Raw genomic sequence first — 21981 nt, forward strand, 5'->3', positions numbered from 1 at the left:
TTGTTGTTGATATTACCAAGAGTATTATTCACCTTTTGGTAATGAATTAATTCATTCTGGGATATGTGGTTGTCCCTCTGACAAATGTCGCTTCTTGGAATCTAATCCTTGACCTTTTGGTTATTCTGGGATCTAGCGGGCCTTACAGCACTAGACAAACGTTTTGTTGTTAAGTGAATCTAGTTTAAACTACGAAACAATTGACATGAACTAAACTGAACCAAAAAATATGGTTCGGTTCTTCTTTGAATGCACCATTTAAAATCGATTTGGTTTGCAGTTCTAGAGTTTCAAAAACTGCTTGAACTGACCCGAACCACATATTTAAAAAATATCTTTCATATTTTAGATAAGGTAAATGAATAAAAAAATATCATATTGGTTAAAATAGTTTTTAGATTTGGAGTTTGACTCTTTTGAATATATTGATTTTATTATTGATACAATTTTTATATATTTTTAGGTAGTTTTGTTGTTGTCTTGCCATTATAAAAACTGAATTTATTTTCACAATTATAATTGCATGTGGCTCCTCAGTTTTTTATTTTGTTCTAGTGAGAAGTTAAAAAAATTCATTTTTCTATAATAAATATGTTGATGAGTTTTCTTACTTCCTAAAGAAGTGGGCATGATTTAATGTGTTACATATTTAAGTTCCTATAACACAAGAAATATTAGTATTCTTTACTCTTTATTTGATTTGAAATTCTCATATTGGAAAACATAATAAAAATATTTAATATGCTTAGAATTGGTATATACACATATTATAAAGCATAATAGTCAATTATATTAATAATTAGTGTATCTCACAATTATATATTAATAATTGAAGGTTGTATTTTATTAGCCTGAAATCTTGATGATTTTTCTAAAAGAAATTCAACTATGAATATTTTATATTAATTCTTTAACATTTGTTAGTTTCTTTTTTAAGGAATTTTGGATCACACATGTAATATTTAAATGTGTCTATGGTCATTATTTTAAGTGACCAAATAAAGTGATATACTTCAAGTAAGATATATGGCTATAGCTAGACATAATTGTTATGAAAATTATTGTGTAGATGCCAAAAGTCTTATTTCTATTTTATGATGGGCAAAATTGGAATAAGAGAATAAAGTAATATCACCTGCGAAAGATTATGCACTTCTTATAAATAAGGGCTATGGTCCCTAATTGTAGACCAAACCACAGCAACACAAAATAATAAGAATAACAACATAAGTTATTCTCTTCATCCCATTAGAGGAGAAACTAAGGCTAAATGTGGTCTACAATTGGAAGGCCAAAGAACCTATATGTTCTACTATAAACATGTATTTGCATAGAATGACATAGAACATGAAATTGATAGATATATTGATGAAGGATAATATAAATTAAGTTCATTCACCATATTCTCTATGAATATATTAAGGTACGCTTCCGCTCTAGTATTTTAGGTTTATTCTTGATGATTCGACATGAAAGATCTTGACAATATATGATAATAATATTCATCATCTTTATTATGTATCTTTAAATATATAAAGTCTCCCACCCATTAAAGTCCATCGATTAAAGATATTTTTTCCTAAATCTTTCCAAGACAAATATTTATCCTCATAAAATATCTTATATTACACTTGATATGTTATATAAGTAGTCTATCATTTTTATTTTTAGACAATTTAAGAAGCAAAAACATATTTCTAACGAGATGATATTATTATGATAATCAAACATATAATAATACCTTGTTAGCATTTTAATATTATTTCGTCATTTTTATTGTACTAGTTTTTTTGTCAAATTTCTCGATATGATTTGTTTTGATTTGTATTATACAATTATAGATATAAATTATGTTTTAAATTTTGGAGTATGTAAATTAGTTTCTTAGCTAAAATAATACTTGAATTAGACAAATGATTCATTATGGAATATAATTTGAAATAGTACACAATTTTTAAATAAAACACCAGCAAATCGTGTAAGTGAACTATTAATAATCGGTTTTTTGGTTCTTAACGTAACTTCAATATTAATGGAGCTAAATCAAATCATGTTCTTCTATTCAATTCACTTCATAAATTGACTCAAAATCAAACTAAACTAAATTTTTACATGGAGTAGAAATAAAGAAAGTAGGAGAATATATTTAACTGTCTTTGATTTGATCGAATAATAAGGGAATGAAAGAAATAATCTTCATTTTTTCTTTTTCTTTCTTTGGTTAAAAAGAGGAAGAAGGAAACATGGGAAAGTAAAAATGAAATAGGAGAGTAAATAATTGTGGAATTATGATAAGAATCCACCTCATCCCTCCTTCCCCCACTAACCAAACAAAAAATCTCATATTTGGGAGTAAATAATTTTGTAAATTCTCGACGTAGAAAAAAAAAATGGAGTGATTATGTGAACTTGGTTTTTTGTTTTATTGAACTTGGTGTAGGTCAAGATGCTCACTAAAGCATGATTTTTGTCCATGAATGCAAATACTTTTTGGATTCATCTTCATCTAGAGGTATATTTGTAAACATGTCAAGTGGTCTAAAATCATTTGACACATAATGTTTAAAGAATATTTTCTAATGTGCTTTTATATCTTTTTACACATTTTTAAGAAAATGTGTTGTAAGGTAGTATTTTACTTATTAATAATTAGTTTATATATAATAGGGTGACTTTTTATGTGTACATGGGGATTTATAAAAAAAATTACAGAATAATATATTATTGCTATTTTAAGAGCTGATCCCTAAGACTAGTAATATAATTTCTTTCAATGGGAGTCGTTTATTTTTTTCACCAAATTTTATGAACAAGGGTAATCTATTGTGGTAGTTTCTACTTTCATCTTATTTTTTGTTTAGTCAATGGTGGTGATGTTGTCTTGTGGTATTTTTTGGTGCATGGTTTATTTTCTCATGTTGTCTTGGTCTTTGTTTTGATTTGCATGCCAACTTGAATGAGTTATTCTTAAGCTCCTCCAATTTTGAATAAATTAATCTTTTAGTTTTCTTATAAAAAAGAAAAGTAAAATAAATATTGTTAAATACAAATGTTTTCTCTACGAAAAAAACTCAACCCATTTTTTTTATGAATTGCCCATGGACCACAATTTAGGAATATAATGAAATAGCTAGATTTATCTCAAAATTTAATAAAAAGGATTAATAATTGAACCACATATAGAATTTTAATTTTTTTTTGTACTACCAAAGGTATCTCGTAACCTTTTGGCAATGAACTAATCTCTTCCGGGATATGTGATTATTCATCATAACAAATGTTGTTCTTAAGAGTTGAACTTTCAATATTTTAGTTATTATGATAATAGACCAACATTTTTTTAATCATTCTAATTTAAGATAGTGGTAAGTGGGTGTTTTCATTATTAATTAATATTGAATTTTGGTGATGGTGAGAGTGATAATGTGGATTATGATGTATATTATTTATGCTTGACAGGCTAGTAGTGCACTAGTGGGATAGAAGTGTTTTTCAGCTTTTGCATATTCTCTAACTACTCTTTAATTTGGCCACCCTACCAACAAGCCATGTGCACTAAACATAGTTATGAGGAGATTTTGAATGGGTGCTCCACATAATCTCGAGTACATCTTTTGTCATAAAACATGTATTATTTCATATATTTTTTATTTGTAATTGGTTAGAAAAAATATATTTAAATTAAAAAATTAATAATTAAATATTTTTCTAACTAATAACACGTAGTGAAATGTAAAATAACACACTTTGGTACAAAATATGTCATCTCCACATAATCAGACATGTAATTAAGTATGTTTGGCATCAAATAATCCATGTTCTTGAACAAGGCAAAAGGACAACTAAAAGTGCTTATAATTGATTATCAAGCATATTTCGCATATTTATTTAATTTTTTGCTTTGATGAGAGGATTTTAAATCTTACGAATCACTATAGTACCACAAAATATATAGTACTTATGTTAATACTATTATTTCCACTCTAACTTTATTCATTGTCCTTTACTTCTTCATTTTTTGTATCCTAGATTACTAGTTTAGGGTCAATTTGGATGAAAGAGTTGGAGTTACAATATACTTTACAAGTTTCACCAAATTAGATATTTTATGATGTAACTATATTTTATTTTAAGTGTAATATCTATAAATTATTAGTGTAAGAGATCATACATTATTTAAAAATTAATGATGATTAAATATGAATGATAAACAATATAATGATAGTGTAAAAAATTCTTATATTGTCAATACATGCATTTTTTTCCTTCTTGATTTTTCCCATTTAAACGTTTTTTTTGTCAAGTTTGTCTTCTAATTTTAAAAATGTTGGCATTTCCTATTGATTTGAGAATGTTCCAAGGAGGTAATGTTCATTTTCATTTGATGGTTGTCAAAGAAGACAAGAGTATATAGTTTCATGGCTAAAATTATAACTTATGTTCATTACATTTTTCTTTCAAATATGAGCTATAAATACCCAACTTGAATCTTACAATTCGCTCCATTCATATCTTGCTCATGTTTATGGGAAAATGTCACCTGTGTTTAAGGTATGATAATTTTTTTGGTACTACTAAGAATATTTTCTAATTCTTTTAGGTAATAAATTAATCTCTTTTGGGTTCATGATTATCTCTCCCAACAAATATCTCTCACTAGAATTCAACATTTAACATTTTGGTCATTCTATAGATCTAACAAAACATTATAGCATTAAATCAACACATCGTTCATAAATTGTGATGATTAGTCAAAAGAATAAAATTTATTAAATTTTCAATTTATTTTATATTATTTACACCAATCATCACAATTTGACATATAAAGTGTCATAAGAGTACAATTTAAAACTTGGATGTGGTGTAATTGCTGTTGCTAAAATACATGATCCATTTGCCACGCAAAAATGTGCAATGCATCTTAAGCACTTCACTACTTTCTACGTCTCATAATAATTGTTGGTATTTAAATTAGAAACGAGGTAATACTTAATAAACGCACATTACAATGAATCTATAAATCCCTACAATTTTGTGGTGAGATTTTGAATGGTTGAGTTAACTTGGAAAAACATAAGGAAATTAATAATAACCATAAATAAAGAAGAAAGATGAAATGAAAGAGTATAAAAGCAAAAGGTGAAGAAACAACAGCACCCACCAAGAAGTTGATTTTATCCGAACCTAACTCCTTGGGATCCACCCTTACTCCCGAACCAGGACAGGCTCGGATAATTATCCCCTTTATAAATACACATTCCTCTCTCTCTCTCTCTTATTCTTTTCCATTTCTTCTTCATTCCAACCATATTGTTCAGGTTTATGTTTTTCCTTTATCTTATTATTATAAGCATAAATGAGAACAATGTTTTGAGAATTTTGTTAACAATGGTAGTTAATGATTTCTGTGTTGATGATTTATGCATAGATAAAGAACAAATATCAGATTCTAACTCAGCAAGATGGCATTAGTCTCGGGAGGAAGATCAACACTAAACCCTAATGCCCCTATTTACATCCCGGCTGCATTTCGCCAAGTCGACGATTTTTCTCCTGAATGGTGGCAGCTCGTGACAACACTCACATGGTACCATGATTTCTGGCTCAACCAGCAACATGGTGATGGAAGTTTCTATGTTCAGGATGGATTTGACAGCAATGATGCGGTTGATTTGCTGCCCGATGCATTTGATCTCGATATCGGCGATGATGTTTCTGTGATGGAAGCTCAGTTTGAAGAGTTTATTCTATCTTCTGAAACTCAAGGTAAAGAGTTTTAGGATTGAGTAAGTTGAGTTTAGATTCAGTAGTGTTATCTAAATGATAATATTCATAGTACTTAAATTTGGATTTCGGGAGCACATCTTTTATCTCACCAACTGTGTACAATTGATGTCACATGTAGTGACACAAATTATGGAACAAAAGATGTGTTTTTTCATTAGATCTCATTCGTCAATGAGGGGTTTCAATTGATCAGGAAAAAATGGATCCAACACTTGTGTGGAACCTGGAGAGAGTGGAAGAATAACTGCATGAGACAATGGTGGAGCTTACAATGCATCTAGCTATTGTATTATGTTATCTGTAGCTCTTTTAACTTTCTTTAACTTCATGTATAGGGCAAGGTTTCTATTTTCCATATAACATTCTCTGGTGTTACCAAAATCTCTGGTAATTTGGGATGGAAATGAAAATTTGTGAAAAGATATTTCATGTACTGATGATGTAAGAACTACTGCATGTATTCAAATTACAAAATTGAAAAAAAAAATAGTTTTTTCTCTATTAGAACCTGATGTAACCCTCTGTTCGAAATTTGAAACTAATTTAGTTTGGCTTTCTGATTAAATTAAATGTTTCTTGGTTTCAAGACTATTAACCATAGAATTCTACAATATTAAAAGAGTAAAAATGTTTTGTTGCAATGCTATTGGTGTGTAGAATTCTGTTACAAGTGTAGTGAGTAATTAAGAATGATGCATGGACCAAGAATAAGTGTTTTTTGACTTTTCATTTCTCTTGAAGATAATCTAATTTTTCTGGTTTGAGCAAAACATACAATGTCAAAAAATACCTGCAAAATTGCTGACATTACAACCATTACATATGTACATTACTTATCTCTAAAGAAAAAGAAGTACATAATCTCAGACTGTGACATTTAAACAACAAGGCATGTATTATATTCTCTACAAGTTGGAGAGAACTATCAAACCAACTATCAGAGGCAAGTTATTGCCTCTGCAACAAGCAAGTTTAGTTATACCTTATATTCTCATCATTGCTTAAAGCCAATGGCAATGCAATTCCTTTATATTCAAGTAGATAGTTCTGCCCCTGCCCCCACATATTCTTCATCCTCATCTTCAAGTTTTTTCCTTCTTTGAGCTTCAAGTTTAGTTTGGTTGCCAATAGCTTCAGAAATGGCTTTCGGTAGCAGAAAACCCGGTTTCTCGAGGGACGGGGCCCGGTCAAGGACCAAAGGTTCTCTCAAAGTCATTTCAACACCATCAAATGTCCATAGTTTCATGGTTGCTTCACCTTTGAGACCTACAGAGAACCAACCTAAACCAGCTATTGCTATGTCTATGCTGTTGACATCCCAACTAGATCCGGAAACTTCTATTTCCCTTTCTTGCCATGTTCCTAATTCAGCAGCTCGGTCATTACCAACGGGAGGCTGGAATGAAGTGAAATGAAATTAGAGAAAACATAGAAACATTGATTTTTTAGAAGAAAGATATGCACACAACACAAATTTGTTTTATACATTACCATACAAGCTACATATATAAACACGAAACCGAGTTGTTTATCATAAAATTACCATTAGCTACATTTCAGCAACTCATTATTGCAATGAATAGTTAAGCAAATACATCACGGCTAATTTACCAGGCAGGACTAAGCTCCTTCGGATTCCAATATCTACAACTACAATGTAATCAGAAAGTGATAGTTTTCTTGTTCTGAGTAATTTTGAAGTGGGGAAAAGAGCAAAAATTAAATAATCAATAATAATTGCTTCATTAAGCAAATACTCTCTTCCCTAGGAGCTTAATTGAACCGATGGAAAGACTATAATGCCTACTTGAAGTTATTAGGATAGACAGGATACTTGGGCATGAGCAAATCAATCCGATGAAATACAAAAGCCCAAGCTCTGGCAAAATGCAGTTTAAACCTCCTCAGCGAAACAAAGTATAACAATGAAGTTACTGAATGAGCCATATTTATTTCAGTAGAAGAGGAAAAGGCTTACCTGAAGCCTGACACCAACATGATTACTCCAAACCTCATCAGCATTTTCTATTTTCCCCATGTGTAAAGAAACGTTTGGAGATGCCCAAACTGTTACATATATTGTTTCAACAGAGGCTTTTGTAAGATCAAGTCTCGCCAAGCCACCAACATGTATAGCCTGCCCTACCTGTTAGTTAAAACGGGTACGTAAGAATCTAAATTCGTCCACACACAAACAAGAGAGACAAACTAGAAATCTCGAAGATGCACAAATCAAACATAAAATCTATGCATAGAAAAACACCCCTGCCATTATACATCCAGGATAGTAAACAGCAATAGAAATAAGTAACTTGCCTTGATCCTATATGTCCTAGGCCGAAGTTCTTTTCGTATTTCAACCATCTTTTGCTCATCCCGGTTCAATCTCATGGACATTAAATACGGATGCAGGAGCCCTGGAGTGTCAAACATCTTAGCCTTTGCTGACAAAATTCCCCCAATTCTTAAGATCCCAAGTGTTGTCCCTGGAATTGCAGCTTCAGTGAGCTTTGTAACTTTGGCTCCTTCTTTCTTCGAGAATGCATTGATTAAAGTAGACTTCCCTGCATTTTGAGCCCCAAGTACCCACACATTCCCACGAGGACCAGCCAAATCCTTTATAAAGGACAACAAATTCCTTACCCCTAAATCCTTACGAGAACTGACAAGATAAACCCCGCTTAACTTCGGCGCTCCACCAGCATTTGCACGGTGTCGAACCCATCTATCTAACCTTGTAGGAGAAATCTGGGACGGAAGGAGGTCAACCTTTGTTGCCACCAGAACAAGCTTAGGCAGTTTCTTGCCCTGCTTCGAGTTCCCCTGAACTCTTTCCAATGCCTTAAACAACATTTTTGCCGCCGTCCTAGGGAAAGAACCGTCAAAATCAACACAATCCACAACCATGACAACAACAGTGGAACTCCCACTGCCAGAAGGATTCATCAGACGGGTTGAAATCAACCTATCAAAATCAAAATCAGGTATCAAATTCTCAACATTTTGGTTCTTCACTTGCCCATAATTCCTCAAGGAATGACATCGAGCACACACAGTAACCTCTTCTCTCACCTTCTCAGCCTCCCTAGCCATCCTCTTCTTCTCGGCTTTCGACACTTTCTTCTTCCTCATCCTCTCCAAAACTTCCTCAGTAATGTTACCATACCCAACCCCCGGAAGCGCAAATCCATTCAAATCCAACTCATCAACCACCTCTTTCCCGAGAAACTTAGCTTCCAACTCCTCTAAATCCCAGTCAACCTCATCTTTTAACCCCCCCTTATCTTCCCCAATGCCATGTTCATCACCATCATCTTCATCTTCTACTATAACTACTTCATCATCATCATCATCATCATCATCTAAAATATCTTCCATTTTCACCTTCTTTTGTTGGTAAAACCCAGGAAGGTTAGGATCATTATCTTGCATGAAAACACCACAACCAGGACAAATGGTTCCACGAGTTTCATCATCATCTCTACCCTCACTCAAAAACGGGTTTCTACCATCCTTCCTATTCGAGTTTTTGCCGAAGCTTTTCTGTGTCGTTTGGACAGTGGAGTTGCCGTTTACCGCAAAAGCAATAAAGGAAGAAACTTTCTTAAACCCATTGCTACTATCTACAATCAAATAATGAAAAAACACCGTTTCATCCAAAAGGGTATCATAAAAAAGTGCGACAAATGAGTGGACTAGAATTGTAAATAAGTATAAATAGAGGGACTTACCTGCAAAACGTTGTAAAGTTGGAAGTGGGTGCTCAAGTTTGGAGCATTTGAGTTTGGTGGTGGAAAAAATAGAAGGAACTACAATTGTGGATAACAAAATAGCCATGTTCTTCGAGAGGAGTGAAGCGAAGAAGGAGATAAAGTGGTTCAGGTTCAGGAACAGAGGAAGGAAGATGAAGAAGCTAGGTGTGTTAGGCCCAACCCGTTTTTTGGGCTTAGGCCTATTGTTAATTAAGTATACAGCTTTTTTAATTAAATTTAACCACTTTTTATACATTTTTAAGAAAAAATTTACCACTTTGATTATAAAAAATACTAACATATATTCTTATTTTTATATTAAACCTACTTATTTGGGTTTTTATATATGCACCAAATTAATTTCTATTTAATTTAAATTACCAATTTGGTTAACACATTTTTTGATGATACTTGTTGGAAGAGCGTCCCGAAAGATTAATTTTTACCTATAATCTATTTTTGGTGTATCATCAAAGTTATTTCCTCATATTTTGAATAACAAGTTAATCTATTTTTTGTGCATGATTATCTCTCTTAATAAATGTTATTTTTAGGAATAAAACTTATCTTTTAATCGTTATGTGTATCTACCGAACCTTACCACCAACACATAGGAATGACAGCAGGCACAGGTAATAGCTACCCACTACCCATTTTGAAATAGGAGACCAATACCCGTACGGGTACCCGCGTGTGGGTTCTTTGTGGGTATTTTGGTGTACGCGCAGGTAAATGGTACCCACGAACTTCCTATATTTTCAATGAATTTCTAATTTCCTACTTCTTTTATATTTTAAATGAGATAAAATTTAATTATTTTTGTGTATGTTGAATGAATATTTGACAAAAATGCTAAATCTATTGAAATTTTGTGTTATGTGATTTGCTATTCTTATTTACTTAACAAAAAATTATATATTTTTCTTTGCAAGATATGTGTATTTTTTACACATGTAATAATATTTGTAGGGTGTTACCAAATTCAATAAAAGATGTAAATAAGGTAAAAAGATGTAAACAAAGAAAAAAGATGTACATAGTTTAATGAAAGTTATCATAGTGTATCTTTTTTAATTAAAAATAATATAGTAATCATATACATAACGGCTACCCGTAGGTACAGGTACTATAATATTCATACCCGTATGCATGTACTACAAGTATTTTTAAAAACTCGTTTTTAAAATCCACGAGTACCGGTTTATAACATGTACCCCGTATGGATTTTACCCACAGGTAAGAGTTTTTGTTTTTGTTTTTTGACTTCCCCAACACACCAATACCATGCACACATAATTACATATAATCTGTTATACAAAAAAATTATCTTAAGTTTCTATAAAAATAAATAAATTAAAAATTCACTATGTTTTCTATATAAAGAGAGTTTCTCAACCTCAAAACCAAACGCGAAAACCGAAAACATGGCGCCAAAACGAAAAACTTCTTTTCCAATTTCCATCGGTGAAGAATCGCAAACCCTACTCTCTCTACAATTCAAACACTTCTATTTTGATGCTTCACTTCTAACTTCGATTTCCACATTCTCATTTTTTTTCAGGTAACTGCGATATTACGGTTGAGGCTAACAATTTCACCTGCAACTCCGATTCAAACGCCACCGTAATTTCCATTACTAGAAGCGGCAAGATCAAAGTATCAGGTATTCAATAATTCTCTCTCTCTTTTTTTATCATGAATCTTAACAAATATAGTTTGGTTTGACTTGAATATTGATTTTTTTCTTCTGTTATTTTGCCATATGTTTTTTTTATCCCTTTTAACAGTGAAATCAGATGTTTCTGAAAACCACAAACATGATTCTGAGGATTTCAGGTCCGAAGATAAAGGTAAAAAATGTTACTTTTGCATGTTATTGTATTATTGATTTTTATGTAAATACGTAATTATTAATAGCAGTAACTAATCATCATTATTGTGATTATAATTTATAAACCCTTGAGAGTTTGATATGTACGTTAATGAGATCGAATATTCTTTTTGAAGGTTTAACTTAATTACACTATGGCTTTATTTCTATTATGTTATTAATTGTAAATATGCCAAACTTGTGTGATTTACCCAAACTTTATTTCTTTCTTGGTTTACTACTTTCCCCTATTTATGTTTTTTTATTATATAGAAGTGCGCTTGTTTGGAACTTGACATCCAACTCCTATCGTTTTTCAAACGAGTTATAACATTTTCTCTTTGGTTTATAAATTCATAGATCACAAGTTCGTGCTTGTTAGTCCTAAAGATGTTGATGGTGCTAGCAAATCCTACCTTCAGGTAAGACTCATTATTGTTACTTTTAATGTGAAATAATTGTATGGTATTGGAATGAATATTTGCAACTATTCAGGTGTTGATCTGTTTGATCTACTGATGTATTTCTCTTGTGACACGCTCTCTCCCTCTCTCCATGTTTATTTAGTACTTATTTTAAAATGAGAGAAGTAAAATGGGAGATGTTTTATGTAACATAGCATTCATGGTTTATTCAATTTTATAAATTTTTATGTTTTTATAAATTTAGAAATAAAAAGTTAACTTCTCATTATTTATTGTCTATTCTCCTCCATCCAAATACACCTAATTGTATCTGTGATGAGTTTGCAGGAAGTATTACAGATGTATATGACAGAGCTACCTGCAATGAATTATGCTGCAAATACTGGGAAGAAATCGAAGTTTCTTGAGAGATGTGTGACTAATGGGTACTAGATACTTTTCATTTTTCTTGCTACTCAAGCATGTTTCTAACTTTTCTATGGTTGCATTGCTGCTTGGTCATAAACCATGCTGTGATTCGAGCAGTATATATATTTACTGGTCTGTTTGTTTTAGTGAACTTCTTATCAGGTTTTACTCTAGGATTGTTTTGTGTCAGTCTTTTTTGGGCACTTGAAAAGTATAAAAAGCACTTGTTGTTTATCCCTGCAGGAAATATCGTACGCTACTCTTGACCTCCAGTTTTGTTGAAAATTCCAGAAAGGTATGCTGGCTAGATGGCTTTACATCTGTCAGTGGAGGGATTGTTTTACCAAGCAGTGAGCCTGACATGCTTGCAATTACTTTCTTTTCAATATCATTTATGATCCTACATTTTTTTGGTCCACTGCTGTGCAGCCATAAGTAACTTATGCTGCACTATCCTATAAATTCAATTTAAATACAATGGTTTTTGGTCATAGTGTATTACAGTAGAAGAACCTGTATGTATTTCTTAAAGAGAGCCCAAAATTTTCAGCCTTATGATTTTTTGGAATCTGTTTGTATGTGTATTAAATTACAGTGTTATAAATCACATTGGTTCTACAAGTGGATTGATATTGTCTCACTCAATTGATAGTTGATAGTCCTGATTGATATCAGCTGATACTTCTTTTTTCGCCTTGGAAACCACAGGTGCATAGAAATATTAAATAAATAATATTTTTAACTATCTTCCAATGTGACTTAGACAACAGTGCTTTGGAGTGGAAAATAGAGAAATATGATACTAACTGTATACTGTCATCTTAGCTTTAGATTAATTTATGTCATTTATTTTACAGGTTATGGCTGCAATTACATATCAAATCATCCCTGCAGATACAGAATATGCAGAGATCCCACTTGCAGCTGTCAGCGCAATCTATCAACGGAAGGTCTGTTCTATTTTTTTTGATTTCGTTCTTTACTCCTGTTTGTCTTTTTTTTATTAAAAATGTCAGATATCGGGTCAGTTTTAACTCTAAAGAAATAAACTTCCAATGATTAATAATTGAAACATTCTTTTGGTTACAAGATTCTGTATAAAGCCACTGCTTTGGTTTGTTGTGGTATGCTTGTTCATCTCTTATAATTAAGTAGATTCCTTCATAAGAATCACCCTTAGTAAACAGAATTAGTTCAATGAACAGGGCGAAAACTTACATGCTCATCTGAGGTTGTTTTGGATCATATCTGAAAATTTCAAGTCATACCAAAATTATGTTTGTTAAAGAAGCCTTATGGCTTACTGTATTTTGTTTCTTCTCACTTATGTGAGCTTTAATTATATTGAGCTGTTGCACCTTACTTGACATGTTAAGCCTTTTCAAAGTTCTCCTACTTATGTTGTTTCTGTGCCTGTGTTTATATGATTATGTGCTCACAGTAAACCACAGTAATATATGGGCTCAACTAAGGTTTCTTTCTCAATTAATTACTAGTTATTATCCTGCAGGGTTTTGGTCATCTATTGTTTCTAGAGTTATGGAAAAGACTTGAAAGTGTTGGCGTTCGGTCTATTCTCTGTTGGGGAGATGAAGAATCTGAAGGATTTTGGATTAAACAGGTGATTTATAAAAGAATTTTGTCTTAAGGTTTGAGTATATGATATTGTCAATATTGATTGTTTATTGAGTATGAATGTTTGCTATTTCATGTTTGATCCTAAAATATTAATGGATACACACACAAACATCATCCAGTATCATTTTATATTTGTTTGCTTGCCACATTTATGTATTTTAGCAACAACAAAAAGTTAGCATTGATACAAAGAGGTCAACTTATATGGCAATATGATATTCCATAGTATCAAATACAAAAAACAGAACTGTAGAGAGAGGGAGAGAAGAAAAGGAGCTTAAACTCATTTTTCAAGAAGAGCCAGATATTTGTAGGGAGGGGAGTAAGCTGGCTAGTAACAGCTTCCTAACCATGGGCTACATTGTGTATCAATACTGCAAGCAAATAACAAGCTTATACAGATATTATACTCCTATCTTTGCAGTTATTCTATATTTGTATTAGAGTTATATCTTTCATTCCTGTAAAAGATCTTTGGTTCTGATGTTACAATGTTTTTATTTTATTTTTTATTGCAATCACAGGGTTTTATACCAATAGCACAGGTGGATCCTAAAGGCAAAGCCCGCAAGTTACCAGTAAAAGCTGATATTCGCAAATCATTATGTTTTCCTGGTGGTTCAACTCTCATGGTTTTCCATACAAGGAACGAGTTATTAGCTAATGCTACTAACTCTATGAAGTGTCTCTCCTCACATCCCAATTCTTTGCCATCTGCCATTGCTGAAAATGAGAAGTCTGGGTTTTCAGGAGGGTTACCAGTTGATTTGAATTTTTCAAATCAATCTTCCCATAGAACAGAAAATACAGATAAAAGTCAACCTGAAGTTTTGTTGAAAGATGGATCTTCAAGAGATTACAACAAACGAAATGGTAGTGCATTGATCTGTCTGTCTCCCATCCCTCTCAATTCTGATATTTGATAAATTATATGGTTCTTTGGAATTATGAAGTAACTAAAATTATAAGGATATTCTCTTTCACTATGAACAGGGTTTGACAGACACAATCTTAAGCATTGCTGCAGTGACATTGTTCCATCTTCTGGAGAAAATGATGATAGACAGGTCACTGCTGCAGAATCTTCACGTAACACTAATGTGAAGTATTGTTCTCAGTCTACAAACAGTGCCAAGCGGGTCTGGGAAGCCACTTTATCCTCATTGAAGTCAAAAAGAGTGAAGGGAGTAAGCCAGTTGGTTAACTGTCAATCAGATTCTAGCTGGGGTTTTATTTCAGAGGCTGGTAGAGCCAATCCCTGTGTTGTGGAAGGTCATCATGTTGATCCTTTGATTAGAAAAGAATCTGAAAAGTTTACACGGGATAATTTGCATTTAGAAGCTTCAATCAATAAAGAACTGCAATCAACTAAAAGAAGCTTTCAAATAATGTTGATGAATATTGCTGATGATGCTAAAAGAACACAGCTTACAAGGGTATGTTTCATTACTAAAGCAATTTATACATGCTTTAATACTAAACTGCTGGGTAGCATTTGCTGTTTTCATAACTGTCCTTTTATGTATAGACCTGGTCAGATCAATATTCTTTCTTTTACGGGTCGGTTTATCACAACTGGCAGACTTTTTTTAAAAGGGCTAATTTGAAGTTTTTTTCCGTTTCCCTAATAATGAGTTAGAACCTGGAAAATAAATCAAATTTTGATGTCTTTATTTTTTTAATTTTTTAACTTCGTGCCACATTTGTTTTGCATACAGGTGATTGAAGACCTTGGTGGAACTGTTTCCTATGATGGAAGCACAACCACACATGTTGTCACTGGAAAAGTGAGAAAAACACTGAATTTTTGCACTGCTCTCTGTTCAGGGTAGGCTCAAACTTATAATTCCAAGAATAATGCTTCGTACACATACACATGGTTTATCTTTAGATCGTGAAACTGCATACAAACTTTACTGTTAAAAAAATTAAGTAACCATATGCACCGTCCATGTAGTTGTCCAGCCATTGAGAAGATAGAGACTACATCCTCATTCATAATGCTATAGGGAAACCATTAAACAAAAAAAAACTAAGATGAAAGTATAGTGATCTTTCAAATTACTGCTGAAGAACAATATTTTACAGTTTGATTCTTATGAAGTTGTTTTTAATTTTTCATTAATATGCCCTTTTACATCCTTAACTGCATTCATCATGTTGATTATTTATAAAGTAGAAATTGCTACCACACAGGGCTTGGGTGGTATCATCAAGTTGGTTGAAAGAAAGTTTCCGTGAAGGCAGATTTGTTGGTAAGCTGTATAAATTATCATGTCTAGATCTATTTATTATTCGGGATGGCTTACACATTTAGTCTTAAATGAATATGCAGATGAATTGCCTCACATACTGGATGATAAGGATTATCTGTTGAAGTACAAATCTGATTTAAAAAGTGCAATTTTCCGAGCAAAAGCTAGTCCCCATGCATTGTTTAAGGGATATAATGTATGTATTGCAGCTCATCTTCAAACTCCGGTTAAAACATTGTCTGCTATAGTCATATCTGCTGGTGGTAATGTAAGTCCTAGTATTTTTACCGAATTTTGCATTTAAGCAACCTTGCTTGTGGTAATGTAGTCCTATAATGTAGATATGCTTAATGTGGTAAACACAGCTGTTTACATTCTGTTTTTCTGAACCTCGCCTGTGATCAAGCTCCACTTCTTTTTTTAGGTTATCCGTGGACTTGAAAATGTAATTGAAGCATCGACAACAATCTTTGTGACATGTGAAGAAGATACAGAAGAAGCAATGATGGCTGCAAAGAAAGGTATACTGACTTTCAGTAGTGAATGGTTTATGAACTGTGTCATGAGACAAGAGCTTGACTTGGAGGCTGCCCAATTTGCAGAATCCTTATAAGTATGTTTGCTTTCTCATTGATCAATATGCTTTGGTATATAAGATTTTCTTTGTATCTAGAGTGAACATGACTAGTTTAGATGTTAACCAATTTTCTAAGGACACTAGTTAAGGTAGTAAGAAAGATAATTGTATCTTGGGAAATCATGTATCTAATATATTGAGAACTAATGGGCTTAATTTTTTGATATCAACTTTCTCTTATTGTTTTCTTTAACTAATGTCTTAGGGCACTTGTAGTCTTTTGTAAAAAATATGATCATCAAGTGTCTTATATGACTTTTGGGAGCGTATAATGTGAAAAGGTACAAGAATTTCACCATTAAATTTATCGACAACTTGTTTAATTCGTATATAGATTAGTTTGTCAAACGGACACGAATAAATGTAGATAATATTTAGTAACTCCAAGAACAAATGAGTTTCCTTCAAATGTTGTATGAGCATGAATCCTTTCTAGTAATGTAAGTGGTTCACCACTAGTTATGACGAACACAAGTGGTGGTCTATACTCAGTAGATTTCCCCTTCTTATTTCAAAGTACCATCAATATATTTTCTTCCACATAGCATTGTATGGAGGCAGCAGTATCTGACATGAACAATGAAATAGGAAGAAAAAACTTTAAAATTCAAACAAAAATCTTCAATATTTTTAGTGTAATTAAACTGCGACCTTAGGTTACAAAAGTTGTTAGCAAAAGCTTTCTAGAAAAAACATACGTAGACAAAGTTGCACGTATGTATGTTATATGCATGAATGTTAGTGTAATTAAACGAACCAAGATCCTCCGTCCCAAAAGTTTCATGTCATTATGTCCCAAGCCAATCATATCTCACCAAATTACATAAAAATGTTATTTTGTGTATTTTTTAATTTTTTTTTTAAGTATATGTCAAATTTTCATTGGACTGGAACACTAAAAAGTGGGATAGCTGATCCTCGTTCGTAATTAAACTTCGACCTTGTGTGTAAAGCTTATGCATGTATGTTATATCTATACTAACTTATAAAGCCAAAACATTTGGTAATTACCTATGGTGTAATTTTAATTTTCCAAATCTACCCTTAAGGCCTTGATTAAAGTTAATATTATACTCTTTTTCAACTTATTAACAAAACATATGTTTAATTGGACATGTTAACTACCCAAAAGATCATAAAAATGAGTAGCAGTTTCTCCTCATAAGGAAAATTGTACATTATCATTCAAAAACAAGAATTGTTATATTTTCTCATCTACCTTATTTCTATTTTCTCTCTTCATCAACCCAACAACATATTTCACAATGTTTTTGATTTTTTGTTCTACTCTTCTGTGACATAGTATTTGTTCTATTGTTAATGGGCATTTCCGGATACTATTGCCGCTCTTCTATTGTTCTATTGTTCAATGGGTACCAATACATTTTTGTTTCCTCAATTTATCATAATCATTTCTTATGCATTCATGTAACATGGAATGGAAGAATGTAGGAAGTGCACCAAACCTGTTTTATGAAATATTTTACTCACTAATTTGGAGATAACACAAGACAATCAAACAAACATGAATCTCCTTCTAAATTCTTATGTCATTTTTATTAAGTAATTCAATTTCAATTTCTATACTGATAATATAAATCTACAACAAATCAATTTTACATGAGATTCTCTCATTACCATTTAGGTCGTTCCTATGAATACCAACTCAACCTAATAACACAGTCATTAATATGAGATATTATAATGCAATACATATCTATATTATATGACAAGTACACTCATTTAGTTTTTATGTTTCATGTTAGAGATTGTTTCTTCAAGAATTTCATCTTATGTGCTTTATAAGAAGGTACTATTGTCCTTTTTCCTTCCTCAGTTTTTTTTTTCATGCTACATGTACAAAGCTTTTATTCTTTTGCTATTTCATTTTTTCGGGTGTGCTGTTATTTTTTATGGATCTGCTATTATATTTATTTGGGTAAGGCTAAACAAGTGTGCCATTTTGGGTAAGGTACAAAGTTTGATTACTAATCAAAGTTGTGATTTTAAATAAAAGTATATAAACCTTTGATATTTTTGGTAAAATATATTTTTTTGTGTTGAAACTATTGTTATTTTTTTGTTAAAATTACGTACAAATTTGAATAATAAATACTATTTTATTTCAAAAAATCATGAATGAGATTGACAATTCAGTGAATTAAAAATTTACCTACCTTTATCAAATAAAAGGAACTTTTTGGGTTGGGTTAACTAAGTCTCTTTTTATCGCTCACTTCCAATTATATAATTCATGGTAGGAAGTGTTATTTTCATGGTTATAATATGTCTTATTTTACTTGATAATAATTTTATGTTTGTTATGTTGACTCACTGTATTTACTGGCAAGTCTCATATAAACACTAAGGATGCATTGATTATGATTTTTAGTTTGTGTTTTTGTTTGAATCATTTGCTATTGTATAATATTATGCAAATCATCGATAATACTTTAAACTCATTTTTCATCAACTTATTCTAACATTATTTTACTGAAAGACAAATAGTAAACTTTTGTTATTTGGATATTTTTCTAACTTTTTTTTGTATACATGATTTTACATTAGCTTTATCTTGGTAACATTTTGCTCAATTCATGTACATTAGGAGTTTCACAAAAGTTCATTTTTTAGCTTCTCTTGAAAAATGAAATCTATATAAATATGTTCTTTTTAGTTGTATGTTTTATGCATTTTTAAGTAGTTCTTTTTGTTATTATATTTTCAATTATTATTCATGTCTTTTAAATCACTCACTCAAATTCTAAAAAGAGAACTATATTTGCTGGAAGCTTTTAAGAACAAAAATTTAAAAACATTGGTATGGTAAAGTCGACCTCTTATCATGCATGGATCAACCTATATTACATGTTTCAACAACATGGTTATTTTGATAAAATAAGGTGTTGAAGAAATAATATGCAATTCCCATTTGGTACCTGAATTAATATGTTTGGTTGGATTAACTATAAACAATGATATCGCCCTACAACTTACTTGATTTGTTGTGTACTCTACTTTTACATGTTATTGTTGTATTTTTTTCTTGATGTATGAATCAATTAGTTTGCATTACTGATTTTCAACTATCCACTTTTCCATCAATGATGGTAAATGCTAATCAAGTGATTAAGTTTCTTTTTTTTTACTTTTCTAACCAAGTGGATAGTTTGTACATATATTAATCCATGTTTTTACTTTGAAGGTAACAAGCAAGAAAAAATGTCATTTTGTGGAGTTATTATAATACAAGAATTCAATCTGAAAGAAAAAGAAGGGACACCTATATAGTCTTCAAAATCTTGGATTCACTAAAAACGTAAATATTTTGACATTGTATAATTTGATATACACTTTGTTAAGATAATGTGTTTCTAAACTAAGTATGTATTACTTATTAACATGCATGTTTTGGATGATATGATATATTTTTTACCAAATGACTTCAATGATATTTTGTAAACAATTTTTTATCTCAATCAAGTTTGTAGTTATTAAATCATGTGAACTACTTTTTGTTTCGAAGTCTTTTATTTTCTTTTGTATGGTTTGCTACTTTGACACTGATATGTTGATATTATATGTGTTGTGTTACTTTTTCTATTAAATGTAGTTAGAGTGGTGAAACCCCCAACTAATTACATCTTAATCTTCATTAGCTTAAATTGAATTAGATCCATTTAAACATGAAAATGTTTCTTTTCATTTAAAAAACTAAGATTAAGGGGATTATTTTCATTGAGTTCTATAATAGCTTAATAATGGCTCTCAAACTTAAGAATATGGATCAATATAATTATCTCAAATGAAACATTGTCTTATACGTTTATTATATTAAAAATTATTCACTTGGTAAAAGCAGACTTATTTGGTTAATTATTTCATATTTCCTATATTATAACTATCAATTATTTCCCAACAAATAGTTAATTTAATTTATTTTGTTCATATTTTTTCTTTGCCCATATTAATTTAATTTCTTTTGTTCCTATTTTTTCTCAATAGAATGTGGAACATTACAAATAATCATCGTAGTATATACTATTTTACTATAAATTATTAAACTAATAATAAAACTATATGTTACAAACGATAGGAAAGCGAGTTGACAAATACGATAGTACTTGTCAACACGCTAGTCTTAATTAAGTGACTTTAAGTTATCGTTTTAAAATCTAAATCATTAAATTTTATAAATGAGTGAAAGTTGCATGACTTTTCTATCTCAAAATCACCATATGAAAACAATGAAGTGGTACTCGATATATCTTTTTAATAATCCTATAGGAACTTGTGTCTCTAGTTTTGATTCTTGATAAGTTGTGTGACTAATTTTTTGAAGTATCCTATTCCTATATTCCTATACCACTTGAAGGTGGTAGTGGTCATATTTGGTTTTTTGAATAAGTGAAAACAAATTAAATGTGAAAAAATCGCTAGAAGGAGGGCTTGAACCTCCGACCTTGTGGTTAACAGCCACACGCTCTAACCAACTGAGCTATTCCAGCTGAACTATTGACAGTTTTACAAATGGCACTACTTAATTGAAGGTCATTAATCTTTTTCACACATTTTTAAGAATCAACTTTATGATCATATACACAACTATTTTATCAATGATCAAGAATTGATTTATTATGTAGGAATATTATTGAAGAAAATTAGTATTAAAAACTGAATCCTATCCTGGTTCCAATAATTTCATTTTTTTTCTTGGCTAACATTTAAGGAATTTTACCTGCAATGTCACAACTAACTCTTATATATGAAGATTTAAAGGTATTTATCTTAGAGGTTCAAATGAAATGTCATAATATTTTTCTGGATAAAAAGTTATATACCATCCATTATACATGATGTTTATTTTAAAATGTCACAAATAAAAGGTGTTTTTATATGTAACACCCTAATCTTTACTTCTGACTTCTCGACTATGCTCTTGAATTTATTAAGTGTATAATCCAAATAGTATAAGAGTTAATAGCATCTATTCATTGTTCTTTGTCCGTTACAAAATAAATTAATAATTTTAAAAAAAATATTATTTAGTTACACAAAAGAGAAGAATGATTCCATAATTAAATTGACAATTGGTCAATTTTCTAACCAGTGTATAATTAATTAATTTTTTGGGTACAATGGAATCAAGAAAAAAACAAAAGAAGAACCTAGCTAAAGAGATGATTGTCCTGGATCATATACATGTGAC

The 21981-nt window shown here is 31.1% G+C and overlaps 3 protein-coding genes and 1 non-coding gene across 6 annotated transcripts; 2 read left to right on the forward strand and 2 right to left on the reverse strand.

The window, feature by feature from the left end:
* On the reverse strand, positions 676–9715 carry LOC109348195 (GTP-binding protein BRASSINAZOLE INSENSITIVE PALE GREEN 2, chloroplastic). Of its 2 annotated transcripts, XR_002107709.1 has the most exons (5): positions 9519–9715; positions 8104–9410; positions 7766–7933; positions 6719–7183; positions 676–689 (listed from the first exon to the last, which is right to left on the reverse strand). XR_002107709.1 is itself a non-coding variant. In XM_019588478.1 (4 exons), exons 1-4 carry the CDS (start codon positions 9622–9624, stop codon positions 6821–6823), a joined length of 1944 nt encoding a protein of 647 aa, XP_019444023.1. In that variant the 5' UTR covers positions 9625–9715; the 3' UTR covers positions 6521–6820. The 2 variants fall into 2 exon arrangements, 1 of the variants encoding a protein (XP_019444023.1); XM_019588478.1 differs by lacking the exon at positions 676–689 and having other exon boundaries at positions 6521–7183.
* On the forward strand, positions 5170–6288 carry LOC109348196 (protein EARLY RESPONSIVE TO DEHYDRATION 15-like). The gene is made up of 3 exons (XM_019588479.1): positions 5170–5318; positions 5429–5766; positions 5981–6288. Exons 2-3 carry the CDS (start codon positions 5463–5465, stop codon positions 6037–6039), a joined length of 363 nt encoding a protein of 120 aa, XP_019444024.1. The 5' UTR covers positions 5170–5318; positions 5429–5462; the 3' UTR covers positions 6040–6288.
* LOC109348197 lies at positions 10949–16968 on the forward strand. Of its 2 annotated transcripts, XM_019588480.1 has the most exons (14): positions 10949–11003; positions 11101–11202; positions 11327–11389; positions 11770–11831; positions 12162–12259; positions 12486–12537; positions 13100–13192; positions 13753–13863; positions 14405–14753; positions 14874–15316; positions 15599–15708; positions 16077–16135; positions 16216–16403; positions 16560–16968. In XM_019588480.1, exons 1-14 carry the CDS (start codon positions 10964–10966, stop codon positions 16746–16748), a joined length of 1959 nt encoding a protein of 652 aa, XP_019444025.1. In that variant the 5' UTR covers positions 10949–10963; the 3' UTR covers positions 16749–16968. The 2 variants fall into 2 exon arrangements, with proteins under 2 accessions (XP_019444025.1, XP_019444026.1); XM_019588481.1 differs by lacking the exon at positions 11327–11389 and having other exon boundaries at positions 16560–16965.
* TRNAN-GUU lies at positions 21207–21280 on the reverse strand. Its single transcript has one exon. It is a non-coding gene; the product is annotated as a tRNA-Asn (tRNA).

Source organism: Lupinus angustifolius, chromosome LG05 (genome assembly GCF_001865875.1).
Source record: "Lupinus angustifolius cultivar Tanjil chromosome LG05, LupAngTanjil_v1.0, whole genome shotgun sequence".
Lineage (NCBI taxonomy): Eukaryota > Viridiplantae > Streptophyta > Magnoliopsida > Fabales > Fabaceae > Lupinus > Lupinus angustifolius.

What these genes read in the sequence shown, in the direction of transcription:
- LOC109348196 (XM_019588479.1), top strand. Translation starts at nt 5,463, where the DNA reads ATGGCATTAGTCTCGGGAGGAAGATCAACACTAAACCCTAATGCCCCT. An exon ending in TCTATCTTCTGAAACTCAAG is followed by an intron (nt 5,767 to 5,980) that starts GTAAAGAGTTTT and finishes TCAATTGATCAG; the next exon opens with GAAAAAATGGATCCAACACT.
- LOC109348195 (XM_019588478.1), bottom strand. Translation starts at nt 9,624, where the DNA reads ATGGCTATTTTGTTATCCACAATTGTAGTTCCTTCTATTTTTTCCACC. An exon ending in AACTTTACAACGTTTTGCAG is followed by an intron (nt 9,411 to 9,518) that starts GTAAGTCCCTCT and finishes ATTTGATTGTAG; the next exon opens with ATAGTAGCAATGGGTTTAAG. An exon ending in CTAGGACATATAGGATCAAG is followed by an intron (nt 7,934 to 8,103) that starts GCAAGTTACTTA and finishes TTTAACTAACAG; the next exon opens with GTAGGGCAGGCTATACATGT.
- LOC109348197 (XM_019588480.1), top strand. Translation starts at nt 10,964, where the DNA reads ATGGCGCCAAAACGAAAAACTTCTTTTCCAATTTCCATCG. An exon ending in TTGTTGAAAATTCCAGAAAG is followed by an intron (nt 12,538 to 13,099) that starts GTATGCTGGCTA and finishes TTTATTTTACAG; the next exon opens with GTTATGGCTGCAATTACATA. An exon ending in AGATTACAACAAACGAAATG is followed by an intron (nt 14,754 to 14,873) that starts GTAGTGCATTGA and finishes CACTATGAACAG; the next exon opens with GGTTTGACAGACACAATCTT.